This window comes from Mchenga conophoros, linkage group LG1, assembly GCF_057382185.1.
Source record: "Mchenga conophoros isolate Kocher_MC1m ecotype Shallow Benthic linkage group LG1, M_conophoros_male_GT1.1, whole genome shotgun sequence".
NCBI lineage: Eukaryota > Metazoa > Chordata > Actinopteri > Cichliformes > Cichlidae > Mchenga > Mchenga conophoros.
Window position 1 is genome coordinate 18,725,810 of NC_140526.1, and position 15,761 is coordinate 18,741,570.

The 15,761-nt window shown below is 39.4% G+C and overlaps 1 protein-coding gene across 2 annotated transcripts in view; it reads right to left on the minus strand.

Moving 5' to 3' along the window:
* Positions 1–4,238: 4,238 nt before the first annotated feature.
* The window catches only part of fes (FES proto-oncogene, tyrosine kinase), a 39,103-nt gene continuing 27,580 nt past the window's right edge, over positions 4,239–15,761 (minus strand). For both annotated transcript variants that reach the window (XM_085268670.1, XM_085268678.1), the window contains exons 9-19: positions 14,339–14,534; positions 13,735–13,809; positions 12,701–12,910; positions 12,279–12,401; positions 11,870–11,923; positions 11,116–11,234; positions 8,923–9,017; positions 8,649–8,772; positions 4,937–5,094; positions 4,678–4,800; positions 4,239–4,506 (exon numbers count right to left, since the gene is read on the minus strand). In XM_085268670.1, coding sequence (XP_085124796.1) covers positions 4,364–4,506; positions 4,678–4,800; positions 4,937–5,094; positions 8,649–8,772; positions 8,923–9,017; positions 11,116–11,234; positions 11,870–11,923; positions 12,279–12,401; positions 12,701–12,910; positions 13,735–13,809; positions 14,339–14,534 — 1,420 coding nt within the window. In that variant the 3' untranslated portion in view covers positions 4,239–4,363. The remainder of the gene's footprint in view (positions 4,507–4,677; positions 4,801–4,936; positions 5,095–8,648; positions 8,773–8,922; positions 9,018–11,115; positions 11,235–11,869; positions 11,924–12,278; positions 12,402–12,700; positions 12,911–13,734; positions 13,810–14,338; positions 14,535–15,761) is intronic.

The following is a 15,761-nucleotide window of genomic DNA, read 5'->3' on the forward strand; positions in this document are numbered from 1 at the left end:
TTGAGTTCATTTAACAGAAAATAAGAACGGTGTACTCATAAACATACATTGATTAGCTCTGTTCCACTCTGTCTAGTTTTGGTGACTTGCCTTTTGCAGTACAAGCAGGAAGGCGAGTGAGAGGAACAGGCACTGGCATGTAAAGACCGAGCTCTTCTTCAGCACCAAGAGGTGGATGAGGAAAAGCTAAAATTAACTTCCGGGTTCCATGCATTTCTGCTGAAATGCAAAATGAATGCACAGGCTTGACTTAGTGAACGAGGGTACTTTCCGCAGGTTCTGCTGATCATCCTTTTGATACTTTTAGTGTCGTTTATAAAGGATGTTGCTACCTTTTTGTGCTGTTTGAGCACTTTAGTCAATAGTGTGATCCAGAAAAGACCAGTGTTTTTACTGGTAAGGGTCAAGAAGCATTTTCTTCTCTAACCACAGCTGGGGACTAAAGTTACATCTGCACTGCTTAAAGCATATGAACTGGTGCCTGTTAGCTGTTCGGGAAGCTAAGTCAGAAGTGCAAGCTTATGTTGAACGTGTTTGTTTGCTGACCAATACATTTAATTGGTGAACTGCAGTTTCCTGAGATTGAAACACAAGGAGATGTCAAAGCAGTTCATTCTGTTGGACCAGTTCAAAGAAATTCTCCCCGAGGGTGTTGCCACATACTTTAATGAACAACAGCTTTAAAAAAAAAAAAAAAAAAAAAAAGAGAGAAAATTGCATCTGAAGCAGTGGTGTAAGCACATAAACACATTGTAACACAAACTAAATACAGTAGAAACCAGGGCCGCAGATCTTGATTATTTCATCTATTATTCACGTGATCAGATTAGATAGTTTTTTTTTTTATTAATGAGCGATTATAAATGTTCAAAACAGAAAAAATACATCTTTTTTAAAGCCTTTTCATTGGTTTCCATTTTAAAAAGACAAATGTTTTAATAGTTTAACTGCAGCTACAACATCTGTCAAAAAACAAAACCCTTGTCATTTACGTGCACAATTAAAAATCTATTTTTTTAAACCAAAACATTTTCTTTAATATAAAATAAATACTTACAAGTACAGTAATGTCAAATAAAATAAGGTAAACTAAAGCATAATACAAGTTAGTCTTTACTCTGTCCCTTGGAGCGCTTTCTTCATTAGTAGAAGGCAACAAAACACGAGTTCTGCATGAGGCTGGATGCTGTGTATTTGGTGTGTGTTCATGTGCATGTGTTTTTGTGCGCGTGTGTGTTTCTAGATGTTTAAGCTTAAGCCATTTGGTGGTTGCAGTGAAGAAAAGTAAGCATTCTCTGAAGTGAACGTTATCAGAGCTGAATGTTCTCAGAACATTTTCTGCTGCAGGAAACACATGTTCTGGTGATGCAGATATTATTAATTAATGTTAATAATTAAAGGTAGTAATCAGTCAGTGCTCCGCTTAACAGCCCCAGGTCAGCAGTTGAGAGTTTCACCGCCCTGTGTTTGTTTTCACTGGCACTCAGAACCCCCCCCCCAAAAAAAGCTTTTATATTTTTATTTTTGTATTTGTAAATATTATCCCAATTTGTTTAATATTATATTTTATTTATAATTTTAAATATTATTTTATCTAAATCTTCAAAATAATTTTAATGAAACCTTGACAGACCCTCCTGTCTAACAGTGTAAAAGCATTTAATCCCTGAGATATATTAGTAGTAGAAAAAGGAAGCTCAATTTCAACTGTGCCTCTGAGTTTTTCTACATAACAAAGAAATGCTGCTCTAGTTAATTAAAGAAATGTGTCATCATGACTCTTTGGGCTTACGTAACAAGTTCCAGTAGCTCAGAGTGTCCTGTAATTATAAAACAAAGTTTGTTGATTCACAAAAACGTGAAATTTGGGCCGGGTTGGAGTCTTTGCCGGGCCAATTTTAGCCCCCACACCCTATGTTTCCTACCCCTGTGTAGACAGACTACAGCTCCATGTTAAACTTTGACAGGCTCATCTTCACTGCTGCCGCTGTGTTATCAGTCCTCCGATACATTTCTATTGCAGGTCTATTTTTAGTCACAAATGTGGATGAAATGCTTGAATTTGTATGCAAACAACTTAGCATTAGAGTTGTAGGTTAGAGTATTAAAACAAATTGTTGCATTAAGGATTTTTTATCGAGATACTCAGTGAATCATTGCAGACCAATTGGTAAGGCATGACTTTGGGTGGACCGGGCAGGTAAACATCAGACAAAGCTTCTTCAGCAGTCAGGTCCCCTCAAGGTTGTTGGAGAAAAGATAATCGTTGTTGTAGCTGCTACTATCCATCACAGTAATAAGGCGGCTGCTGTCAAACTTTACACAAAATGTTCTCAGTTGCAGATCAAGTTTAGATTTTTCTGTCACAGTTTTCATTCAGCTTAACTTCAGAGGAATGTGCTCCAGGATACACCCCCAGTCCAAATCTATTCATTGTGTTCTTCTTTTTTCTCTGACAGCTGATCCTGTTAATTCTGTTCTGTTCACAGGTATGGAGATGAATGCATTTTCTGCACCTTTCTGTCATTTGGCGTTGACCCCTGATTTGGTACAGTGGGGAGATTCAGGAGTATGTCCCTCTTTGCCTGTTCCTGGTGTTACCATTATTGAGGGGAAAAAATGTGGCCACAGTTACCTACATTGCCAGTAGTGTCCTCAAATCTAGTAGTAAAGGATGTCAGAGACCAGAATTTACCAGAGGTATTACTGCCTGTGGCGTAACCAGGGCTCAGAGTAATAAAACTGAGCAGGCTGAGGTCACTCCCTCACCTGCCGGGGAGGTTGTTTCTTTGACTGATTTCCCTGTATTCAACTCCTTGGCGAAGTAACAGCAGGAAAATCCTTTCCTGCTTTTTAGACTTCTGGTTGGTTAAATCTTCTTTTTAATGCTCTGACATTTTATTGTTCAGCACTTTGTGATCTTTCTCTTGAAATCTAACTTACTTACTTTTGAGTCGGGTCTCTCTCAGTAGTGACATAAACAGTGCTACGCATGGTTTGCTGGTCACTAAATGGTTACCAGATAGAGAAAAGGTAGGTTGTTCAAGTCGGCATTGCAGACTGCTCATGATGTTGTGGCTGGTCAATCAAAAAAAATGAAAGCGATCCCCCTTGTATTTCTTGTGTCATTTTCCAGCAATCTCTATCTCTTTTGAGTATCTATGTTTGATATCAGGCTTAAAACTTTCCTTTTTGATACAGTTCATAGTTAGACATGGATCAGGTGAACCTGAAACCTCTTACTTTTGCTGTAATATTTCCAGGCTGCTGGGGCCTTCCGTTGATACAGTGTTTTCTCTTCTCTTCGCTGAGTTTTACCTTTACCTCATCTGTTGCTGAGCTAAAGGTTTATTTATACTGCAGGTGCACATGCAGCCCAAAGTGCTTCAAAAAGAAACAACAATAAGAATAATACTGTAGATAAAAGTATCACTTTCTAATTATAAGGAGATATAAAACTAAAACTTCAAGTTCCTGCAGGCCCAATTTTGTTTTGCCTACCGGGACCAAGTTAATAAATCATGCCCTGCTACAACTGTCAGAAGATTGTTTCAGCACATAATAGCGTGACAAATGTCTCTGAACCTTTTACCTAGCAAAAATACGATTGTATGTCTAATTGAAATTAAAGCCTTTAATTTGCAAATACTGAAAACTATAAATACTAAATCTTTGCTTTGTTTTTTTTAACTGAAAATATTTGTAAATTCTGTGATCAAGTACACAAAAAAAATGGCAAAGGAGTAATTTAACTGCATGAATCACCAAGCAGCTTTGAATCCTAATGAACCACCAGTAAGCTCTGGGAAAATGTTTAACTATTATGTCAGTGAGAACAATACACCTTATTCATTTTCCTTACATTAACTGTGCTGTTGTTTTTTTCCACCTGAGAATTTCAAACAGTACAGAGCTGAAGGGGTTAAATCTAGGTACACTGCTGGAAACCAAGACTATTCCAGCCGAAACAGTAACAGCTGGGTATTAAACTTGTGTTTTTGTCTATATTAGAACTTCTGGGATCCTGATTTTTAGAAAATCAAGTGTTTGCAAGCTCGTTACATGTCTTTAAAAGGAGATAAGTTGTAAATGAGTTGCTGACACTCTTCTGGAAACAAAGGAAGAAATGAAAGTGCTGCCCCCACCTGGCAAGCTTCTGCTCTACAAGGCCACACATCAGCACTTCTTAGCTCATTTTCAGCAGTAAGTCTAAAAAGAAATGCTACACAACTTATCAAGTTTTAATTAGACCTTTTATTTTTACTTTTAATATTCATATTAAATCTCAACCTATTTTTTAGAAATAACAAGTACAACCTAACAAAAAAATAATGTTAAAACACGTCCAACTTACAAGAGTGTATTATATAATTTTGCTGTATATGGCATTGAGATCGATCCGGAGTTTCTTAAAAGATGGTCTGTTTCTGGGATCATACTGCCAACAGCTGTTCATAATCCTGGAGATTTCAATGGGGCAGCCGTGCGGAGCAGGCATACGGTACCCTGAAGCACATCACAGAGAAGCATAACAGGGAGAGAGATGGTCAGATGGCAGTAAACGTGCTTTCTGATACACGTGAGACTCAGAAAATGTATCAGTGTCAAAATCAATCACAATGACAGCAGGAATTCTCCTGAATGTCACGTGAACACGAACACTTCAGAAGTCTTCACCTTTCTCCACCTCTTCACGTGTCTGTTGATTGGTCATGCTGGTGTAGGGGGTCATTCCCATGGAGAAGGTCTCCCACAGTAAGATGCCAAAGCTCCAGACGTCACTCTCTGTGGTATAACGACCTGAAAGCAACAGCAGGGGGCAGTGTAAGCAAAGGCATAGGCGCAGCTCTTTGTGAGTATTTAACTGGCTGTTGGCAGTAGAAACAGGAGAAATGTGTCTGGTTGTGGTATTATGGCAGAGGCACTAATGATGCACCATAGTTCAGGGCTTCAGGAGCTGTCCATTTGACAGGGATCTGTCTGAGACCGCCTTCTGCAGAGTAGACTCCATCATCTTCCTGACGGGACATCCCGAAGTCACTTATCTTCACCACGTTGCCTTCTGCGACCAGGCAGTTTCTAGCTGCAAGGTCCCTTAAAAAGCACAAGACAGGAAATGTAAGAGGGATGGAGGCTGGGGAAAAGTGGAAACAAATGAAACATAAAAAAAATCATGCTCTGTATGAAAAAACAGAACAGATGGCACTTAAAAGAGAGGTGTTCCTATCATATCTCTGTGTTGCGTGCGAGTGCCATTTGACATGCAGTGTTACAAGCTGAGCAGCTACCAGCAGCCTGTCTGATCCGTCCCTGCTGGGCAAACCATACAAGTGCTGCTGTAATGAGCCGGATGTCACAACCTCCTCCTCTCCTCTAGTGCCCCTACAGCCAGCCACCGAGGCCACGTTCAATTTGTAGACATCCCCAAAATACTACAACAATTCTGAATGCAGTATATCGTTTACTTAAATATATATACATGCATACGTATTGCTGAATTAAAGGAAATGGTCGAGTTTTCAGAACGTGTTTGTAGATGGTCTCGTCTTTTAATGCAAGCTTTGTTTGCAGGCTACTCACAAAAACCCAACGTTTGATCTTTGTAAGCAACTCCTACACAGCTCTGTGGTCTTTGGAGGATGCGTAGTTACAATCAGGGCTGTGAGCTGGTTTTTCTCCTCAGTCATTAAAAATGTTTAGAACGGTCTCATCACACCCAGTTCGATATTTTTGCATCAGGTCCTTAGATCTATTGCTCCCATTAAGGTGAAGGCTATCTCTGGAAGGAAAAAAGTCTCCCTGGAGAAACTCCACACTAGTGAAAAATGAAAAAAGAGAGTGTAGGAAAGCTGAGCGCAGATGGAGAAAAACAAACCTCCAGGTTCATTGTGACATCTATAAAGAGAAACTTCACAATTATAATTTACAACTGAGGAGTGCAAGAAGGTCCTACTTCTTTGACATCATCACTAAAAACAGCCATAATGCTCGGGTCTTATTTTCTACAGTTGACAGGCTAACAAACCCTCCTGTGCCAGTGGCAGCTGAACTTCATTCGACCATGGCCTGCAATGACTTTGCCAAATTCTTCACAGAAAAAATCCAAAAGATTAGACAAGCAATTGGTACATCAACAGCAGATCCAGGATATGTACTGTGTCCACCGAAAAACTGTTTAAACACCATCAAACAGTTTCACCCTATTAACAGCAAAGAGCTGGAGGAGATCTTAGGTCAACTGAACTCCTCCTCCTGCTGTTTAGATGTCCTGCCAACAAGTTTTTTCAAAAGGGTCTCAAAGACTTTGGAGTAAGACCTGTTACAGATCGTCAACTTTTCTTTAATATCAGGTGTGTTTCCAGAATCACTAAAAACTGCTGTAATAAAACCTATACTGAAAAAGGACAATCTTGACAAGACACAAATGAACAGCTACAGGCCGATCTCAAATCTCCCACTTTTAAGTAAGATCATTGAAAAAGCAGTTTCTCAACAGCTCAGTTACTTCTTAAAACAGAATAACTGCTATGATGCCTTCCAGTCAGGTTTTAGACAGAACCACAGCACTGAAACCGCTCTGACCAAAGTGTTTAATGACATATGTCTGAATACAGACAGTGGAAAAATGTCAGTCCTAGTTTTACTGGATCTCAGTGCAGCATTTGATACAGTTGACCACAACATATTACTCAAACGACTGGAGAACTGGACAGGTCTTTCAGGAACTGTACTAAACTGGTTCAAAACATACTTAGAAAACAGGAAATACTTTGTATCAATAGGTAACTTCACATCTGAGCAGACAAGTATCACATGTGGAGTTCCCCAAGGTTCGATCTTGGGACCCCTTCTGTTTAACATTTACATGCTCCCACTGGCACAGATTATAAGGCTCTTGGTAAATGCATTGAGGAAATCAATGACTGGTTGTGCCACAATTTTCTCCAACTAAACAAAAACAAAACTGAGGTAATAGTCTTTGGCGCCAAAGAAAAACGATTACAGGTCACCAGCAAACTTCAATCTATACATCTAAAAACCACAAACCAGGCGAGAAATTTGGGTGTAGTGATGGATGCAGACCTAAACTTAGAAAAACACATTAAGACAATAACAAAGTCAGCTTACTATCACCTCAAGAATATTTCAAGGATAAAAGATCTGATGTCTCAACAGGACCTGGAAAAACTAGTCCATGCATTCATCTTTAGTAGGCTTGATTACTGTAACAGCATCTTTACAGGTCTACCTAAAAAAAAAAATCAGTCAGACAACTACAGCTCATTCAGAACTCTGCTGCTCGAGTCCTCACTAAGACCAAAAAAGTGGACCACATCAGTCCAGCTCTGAGGTCTTTACACTGGCTGCCTGTCCGTCAGAGGATAGACTTTAAAGTTCTGATGCTGGTCTATAAAGCTCTGAATGGTTTAGGACCAAAATACATCAGTGACCTCCTGACTCAGTATGAACCTTCCAGATCCCTCAGGTCATCTGGATCCGGTCTTTTATCAGTTCCCAGAGTCAGAACCAGACACGGAGAAGCTGCATTCAGCTTTTATGCTCCTTATATCTGGAACAAACTCCCAGAAAGCCTCAGATCAGCTGAAACACTCAGTTTATTTAAATCCAGGTTGAAGACTCACCTGTTCTCAGCTGCATTTGAATAAAGCACCAAATCCACACTTTTAAGCTTAAATTTCAAAACTTACATTTAACTACTGATTTTATCTACTGTTCTGATTTTATCTGTTTTGATTTTATATACTGTTTTGTTTGTTTGTTTGTTTATTAGTTTGTTTGTTTGCTTGTTTTAATCAATTTTAAATCGTGCTTTTTATTTGTTTTTGTTTCTAATGTCTCTGTAAAGCACTTTGAATCACCTTGTTGTTGAATTGTGCTATACAAATAAACTTGCCTTGCCAAATATATAAATCTTATTACCAGTATAAAGGGGTTTAGGAGGCTCTCCTTTAAGGTCCTAAGCAGGAGCCTTAGGCCATCAAGGACTATGGCATTTAAGAAATAATGTAAAGCAGATTTTTCCTGCCATGAATCATGTCTGTAGTTCTCTGTCTTTATTAAGCCTTTCTGTTTTGGTACTTTTCAGCCACAGTATTTGTTTTTATTGTAAAGTGATTTTATTTTTATTTGGAAACTTGTATTTGCTTAAATATCTTTCTGTGCACATCTCTCTAGAGATTACAGTGTGACACCTTATATGATGCTGAGCTGAAGCTTTACTTAAGGCAAGCATTTTACTGCTACTCAACATATGGGGAACTGCTACAGATAAGTGCAGTTAACAGTTAGGTGAAGTGAAAGCTTGGGAAGGTAAGTGATGCTTCGTAAAGTGTACAGTAAAAGCCTGAAAATCCACCTGCATGTACATGAGCGACGCACCACTTTAGTTGTTGCTGAAAGTACACTGCACTGTATTCAAATGAACGTTTAATATGTAGTAATTATCAAACCGAACACAGAGGTAAACATTATGTATTCCGGCATGTTAACAATGAGGAAAGATTAAGCTGACTGCAACTGTGAAGGAAATGAATAGTGAGCATTGCAGAATCTGATTTGCTGAAGTCACAGATTTGCACGTGGCTGATGAAAAGATTAGATAAAAGCGGCGTGATCGTCTGACCAACCTGTGAATGCACTTTTTGCTCTCCAGGTACTCCATGCCAGATGCGACATTTTCAGTCATTTTGACCAGCATCTTCGGTATCAGACTGTGACCCTCAGTGCGCAAAAAGGAGAGAAAATCACCACCTTGAAAAGTGTAAAGACACACACACATACGGAGAGCGAGAACGATGATGGAGGAACAAAGTGGGTGGTGAAAATGGTTCAATAAATCTTTGAAGGCATCGAGTTGACAAGTTGAAAGACATAAAGACTGTCTAACAGGATCACATTTACCTTGAATGAGCTCCATGATAATGTAGATGGGCTGTTTCTGCGTGCACACCCCAATAAGCTTCACAATGTTAGGGTGATCGTATTGCTTCAGGATCCTAGACAACACACAAGACAGGTGTGTGCGTGTGTAACCCGCTGTTAGTTTACTTGTCTGATGTCTACTGTACAGTTACATTCAGTTCTGTGCACTATGCGCTAAATTTATAGAAAGTATTATGATGATGTTGATCTACAGCTGTTTCATGACAGGGTGGTAGCCTCCTCTGGCGAGAGGGGCTATGAGCTCACGTAGCCTGTAGCTTGTGTGAGCCTGCTGTGACCATTTCACTCGTGATAGCCTTCAAATCACTATCATTTATCCTCCTGCTACTGAGCAGACTTTCTTTTCCGGTCTTCAACACGGACCACTGAGAAGAGCGAGTATTGATATGATTAAGTATTTCAATCAAACAACTCATAGATACTTTTCATATAGAGCTCTATGTACATACATCTTTTTTTAAGTCTGCTGGCCAGCTTCTACAATTTTATTTCGAGGACTATTTACAGACATTCTCTTACTTTGATGTTGAGAACATCATAGTTTGTTTTTTATGGACTGAGACCGAACGCAGTAACTGTAAGGACATTTGCACGTGTCCCAAGGTTAAGCAGAAACGAGTTGTAACAAAAAATAAGTGGAAGTGTTGTAACTAATGCAAGAATTTTTTTTTTCTTTCCGTTTCAATTCTGATCATCAGTTAAAGTGGACCGAAATTTAGATTTCCCCAAACGCGCTCAATGGGAAGTTTTGGTTATTGTTGGAGTGAGTGCAGTTTCCTTTAAATTCTAAATGCATGGCGGATGTGAGAAAGGTGACGATGGTGTTTTGATGCTGTTAAGAACATACACGCTTCAGTCCACTAAAAGGTATGAGATATTGGACACAGATGCTAGTTGATAAATGTAAATCCACGTATCTATACACCAGCACTGATTTCTCTTCACAATAAACTAACAATCATTTATTTAAGCCTGTAAACTTATGGGCAGAATATTATAACATTATCAACAAAAAGGAACATTTAAAGACTAATGTTCATCTAAACAAAATAAAAAATATATATATACACCAATTTTTTTTAAGCAGTGAAGAGTTTTGACAGTTGCATTTGTAAGCAACTGTAAGGTTTTGCATTTGTAAGGTTTATATATGTTTGCACTGTTCTTTATTAAGCTGTGGTGGTCCTCACAGCTTAATAAAACAGAAAAATGGCAGAGCTGTGAAAATGTTTTCACAGGAAGCCTTGAACTTCTGTGAAAAACCAAGTACATCCCATGATTCAGTAGCTTGTAGAAACCTTTAGCAGAAAGGTGGTTTCTACAAGCTTGGCCTAATTGTTGTCTGGAGGATGCTATCAGCCTCTCAGATCATTGTGGAGGAATGCTTGGCCACTCAGTTCTGCACCATTGCATCAGTTCACTGAGGTTTGTGGGCATTTGTTCATGCACAGTTGTCTTAAGATCCCACCACAGCATCTCATTGTGGTTGAGGTCTGGACTTTAACTGGGTCACTGCAAAATATTGATTATTTTTCTTTTCAGCCATTCTGTTGTAAATTTGCTGCTGTGTTTGGGATCATTGACCTGTTGCACGACCCAATTTTGGGATGTGTTGGACAGATGGCCTCACACTTGAAAAGACTGCAAGTAGCCCAGGCCCTGTTGGTGTAAACCAAGCACAAATCATCAGCCCTCCACCACCGCCCCTGACAGTTGATATGAGGTGTTGGTGCTGATATGCTGTGATTGGCTTTTTTCAAATGTGGCACTTTGCAGCCGCTTTAGGTCTCAGAAGCGTTGTGGTTTGTTCAGATGTCACTTGAACATACATAATCAAATCTTGATTGAGTAATCCAGTAAGTTGATTTGATTATCAACCCGGCTGCTTACTTACAATTGTAATTCTGACCCCATGCAGCAGTGAGGGTGTACTTCTGCATGGGGATTTGTTCACAACAAAGTAAATCTGTTTGCACGGTAAGATTTGGGCCTGCTTCTTCTCGGCAAAAATTCGCTCTGACTTAAATAAGGTGTTCAGGACATTAAAACAGGTCACTGTGATGTGATTTACTGTAATGGAAACGTGTGTGTGTGTGTGTGTGTGTGTGTGTGTGTGTGTGTGTGTGTGTGTGTGTGTGTGTGTGTACTGACCTGGCTTCCATCAGGAACTTACTCTTGTGCTCTGGGGCCAGGTTCTCTTTACAAGACTTCACAGCTACAGGAGAGTTATCGGTGCGTAAACGGCCGCTGTACACCTCTCCAAAGTTACCCTGTGCAGTGCCATCACGAACACGATCAGTACTAATCTAATTCTGTCTTCTTACTGAGCAAAGAGCATTTCTAACTAAACCTCAAACCATTTAAAATACGGTACTTATTAATTTCGATCATGAACTAAGCCACACGTACACTATTATTGAATTTAACTGGTCATTGTTTCAACCAATTTACCACACGGAGCTGAAATTGTCAGGGAAGTTAAATCTAGCAGATATGGTTAGTTCCTGTACCGGCAACACAATTTCAGGATTTTATCTCCACAACAAAATTTGAACCAAAGCAATCAGTCTAACGTGCATCACAATTTAAGTGCAGACTTTTAGATTTCATTTTCAAAGCTACAGAGCAACAACACTGTACCAGCTGCTAAGGAATTCGTCCCATTTTTATACAAACATGTGTACATCACATTTAAAACTTAATAAAATGTTCACATGAGGAAGTTAGCATCATCACCACCACCATCATCGGCATTTTAGTCTAAAACTAAATATTTTACTTGATGAACTGCATACACTTAAACACGTAAATGACTTTGCTAAGCAAAATATTGGCCACAAATAAAACTCAGAATACATTTTACTTTACTTGCATGATTCTGTTAGTAAAAGTCAAGTGTACGCACCCGTCCAATGAGAGGTCCCAAGATAATATCATCATGTTCCAGGACCCACTTGTCCTAAAAGGGTTAAAAATGAAGCAAGAGAAACACACAGTGATTTTAATAGTTTTAAACTAGTAAAGTGTTTAAGGGAAAAGCCACCAGAGGACAGGTTTATGAGTACATATGTGAAGAAACAGGAGTAAAATAGTGTTGGAGTCCTGTGCTACACAGCCTTAGAGCAACAGAACCCATAGTTTACACAGAAAAACATGTGGTGTGTCCTATTGTTGGCACATAACATGAGAGCATGTCTTGGACAAATTTAAAGTTGTACTAAAGATTATAACAAGTCTGCAGTAAGCAGATACAAGCTATTCTAATCTAAAGACAAACATATGTGTGTGGTGTGTGTCTGTGTGTGTCACTTTACCTTTACTACCGCTTTCTTTAGCACAACTTCACACCTCTTGGTAATATGCTGTCGAGAGTTCAGCAAATGATGGATCAGGTGAGGGATGCTGGGAAAGCCTTCTCCATCCAGACGGTACATATTCTACTGGCACACATGGAGAAGCAGAGGTTTACAGAGGCGTACTGAAGATGGCATTACTGAATTTAAAAAACAAAAGACTCATTATCCAAAAAAAAAATGTTTAAAAAGCTTAGTTTACAATAACAAGTTTTATTTTCTCACATTTACTTTTTAGGCCACATATTACAACAGTAACAGAAAGAATTGCTCTTTTTTTGCATATTGAAAAAGTGGAGAAAAAAACATTAATAAGGAAGTGAATGATGCAAGAACGTGCAATGTATAAATAGTGTCTTCAAAAACACTTTAGATTCACTTACTTCTGTGTTCTGGATGAGAAAATGTTTACAGGAGCCTTCCCATTGCACAGAAAGCACGTAACCCTGCTTCTCTTGACTCTTCCTCACTAAGAAGTCGCCATCGTTCTTCAGCAGCTGCTGGACCTCCAGTCTGGGAATGGCACCGTGGTACCAGTCCTGCTGCCCCAGAGGACGATCCACTTCTTTCACCAGACTGAGGACTGGAGGCACCTGGAGGCAGGAAAAGAGAAAAGCAGGGTCTTTAAAAGCAGACATGAATAATGAAACAATAAGAATGGGAAGGGATAGATTTTGGGTGAATCTGCAGAGATTAAATGGAGGCACATCAAAGAAGAGTCTGTAAAACTTTAAAGTATAACCACACCGCTTTCATGCCCCCGGGGTACCACAGGGCCGGTAGATAGAAGGAGAAGTAGTTCATACAAAAATAGCAAATAGTTCAGATTCACAGTACAGCACAATATGGGTATTAAAATATTACTCACCTGATATGATCTTTTGGAGCATGCACACAATTTTATATATATCCGTTTCCAGCTGATTTAACATTAAATCAATAAAAAGTGAGAAAGGGTGTTTTTTTTTACTGTGTCAAAAGTTACTGTGCAGCTGTGTCACGGGTTCCCTGAGTGCTTCTGTCTGTCAGGAATGATTAAACGATTAAATGTACACTGGCTGCCTGAAAAGTGAGCTTGGTTTGAGGTCAAGAAGAATTTTGAAAGAAGAAACTTGACGGTCAAAATCCCAAAGCGCGGTCAAGAGCACGAGACCCCAAAGACAGATTGTGTGCCTGAACAAGCTCAACCACTCAGAGGATGTACTCTGGGATGCTGCCATTTCCTCCAGAACATGATAAATTGTTTTGTGGTTAAAAAAAAAAGAAGTTCAAGAGTGATGAGGGGGAAGAAAACTTCCACTCGAACATCCTTCCTTAGAAAGAAACTAGCATGTACCATAAAGGTTGCTACAATTGCAACTTCTCTATCGGTCACTGTAATTATTGTGCGTTAATTGCAATTTAATTACTAACTTACCTCAAATTTGGGTTTAAAGAGGTTGCTGAGATTGTTCAAGATCCCTTCCACGAGGACCCTGGGTGGAGTGTGGTCCTGACAGAAAAAAAAAAAAAAGACCCAGAGCTTGTTACACATGTCACAAAAAACCTATCAAGGTCTACTGTCGGCATTAGAATTGTCATGTCTCACTTTGCTCGTGTGCTTTTCAGGTTAAGCACTAACTGCAAGACAACATCAGGCTGCTCCGGCTCTATTAAATTATTTAGGATGATTGATCTGTGAGAGTGTAACAAAGGATTGGGTGCACAGCACAAGTTTGTAGCGTTTGGCCTGAAGATAGATAAACTGGAGTTTCTTTCCATGCTAGCAACTTTATGCAAAAGCCTGGAGGAAAATACTAGAGTGACACTTTCTGAGTGTTAAGTACAATCCATGCCTAAAGGATAACTGTCTGTGACTTACAGAAAGACTAACTGCTTTTATGCTTTATAATTCAGCATGTTGTTTTCAGAGTTTACATGCAACACACAGCTTATTTTGTACAGCTGGCCCAGTGACAGGACCAGTAATTAGGAGCTAATCAAAGACAAAGGAGGGAAAGCTGCTGTCAGGGAGAACATACGTTGCTCGTGCTGGATGAAAGTGAAACAGTATCTGTGTCCAGATTCAGAGCAGAGGGAGGTTCTCTGGAGCCCAGCTTGTCCAGTTTCTCTTTCAGAAGAAGCCTCTGAACCTCCAGTTTGGCTCTCTGGCCCTGAGTCAGGGCGACCTGCTGCCGGCACTCTTCCATCGCATGTCTCTTGCTGAACTGGTAGACCCTGGACAAAGCAAAGTGCAGCATCACAACACAAGTGACAGAAATAAACAGAAGCGCACAGAAATCAATAAAACGCCTGCTTGTGCAGGTTTGCAGTTCTTCATATTGATTCATATCCTTAACATGCTGATAATGAGCCTGTAAGACTTATAAAACCCCAACAGTGAACAAACAAACAGAATTGTTTCACCTCATTATCTATCTGAGGATTTTTTATCTTTTGAGGTATTTGTACAAACCCATCTCAAATAAAGCTGAAATACTGCGCAAAAATGTAATAAAACCAGGATGGAAATCTCATAAACCCATATTATATTCACAATGGAATATAAAGGACATAACAAATGTTTAAACTCAGAACATGTACCATTGTAAAAAAAAAAAAAAAAACATTATTTAGACAATGATGCCAGACACATCTCAAAAATGTGGGACAGGGCCATGTTTACCACTTTGCAGCATCCCCCCTTCTTTAACAGCAGCATGAAAATATGCAGCGTCTTCACTGAGACATCATCCAGATCATATGCTGCTCTAGAAACTGAAATGTTTCCTATGTTGTAATGTGACTAAAATACGGGTTTATGAGATTTGCAAATCATTGCATTCTGCTTTTATTTACATTTTATACAGCGTCTCAACTTTTTTCAGAATAGGTTTTGTACTTAATCACTTTTTTGTACTTAATGTACTTAATCAACCTCCGTATGCACTCGGTCTTCCCTGTTAAGTACCTCCAAGTGCAGCACACACTACAAACACCACAATCAGAATTACATTATTTCTCCTCTGAGGCACTGAGAGCTGAGTAATTGACAAGAAACTGTTCATCATCTATTTGTGTATGGGACATTGATTAAGCATGTGTATGGCTAATTACCACAGAGGATGTTTATATGAGCGCAGGTGCAGCGGAGAATCTAATCATGCTTGGTTGACCCGGAGATCACATTGTTTTTGTTGTTTGTTTTTTCCCTGGTGACACCCAACACGCCGTCATATCATCACACAGCCTTTAATGACAACATAAAATTCTATGTGCTTTGTTCCCTTTAATTGGCCATTAAATGAGAGAATGGGCTGGACATTGAAGCTCATCAGAAACAAGTTGCCCCAGGTCGTCATCATCACAGAAATGTAGATTAAGCCTAATCCCAGAAAAGAAAAAAGCATTTAGGATCTCCACTGACAGAAAGTTTATGGTCTATGGCTTAATTCGAGAACAAGC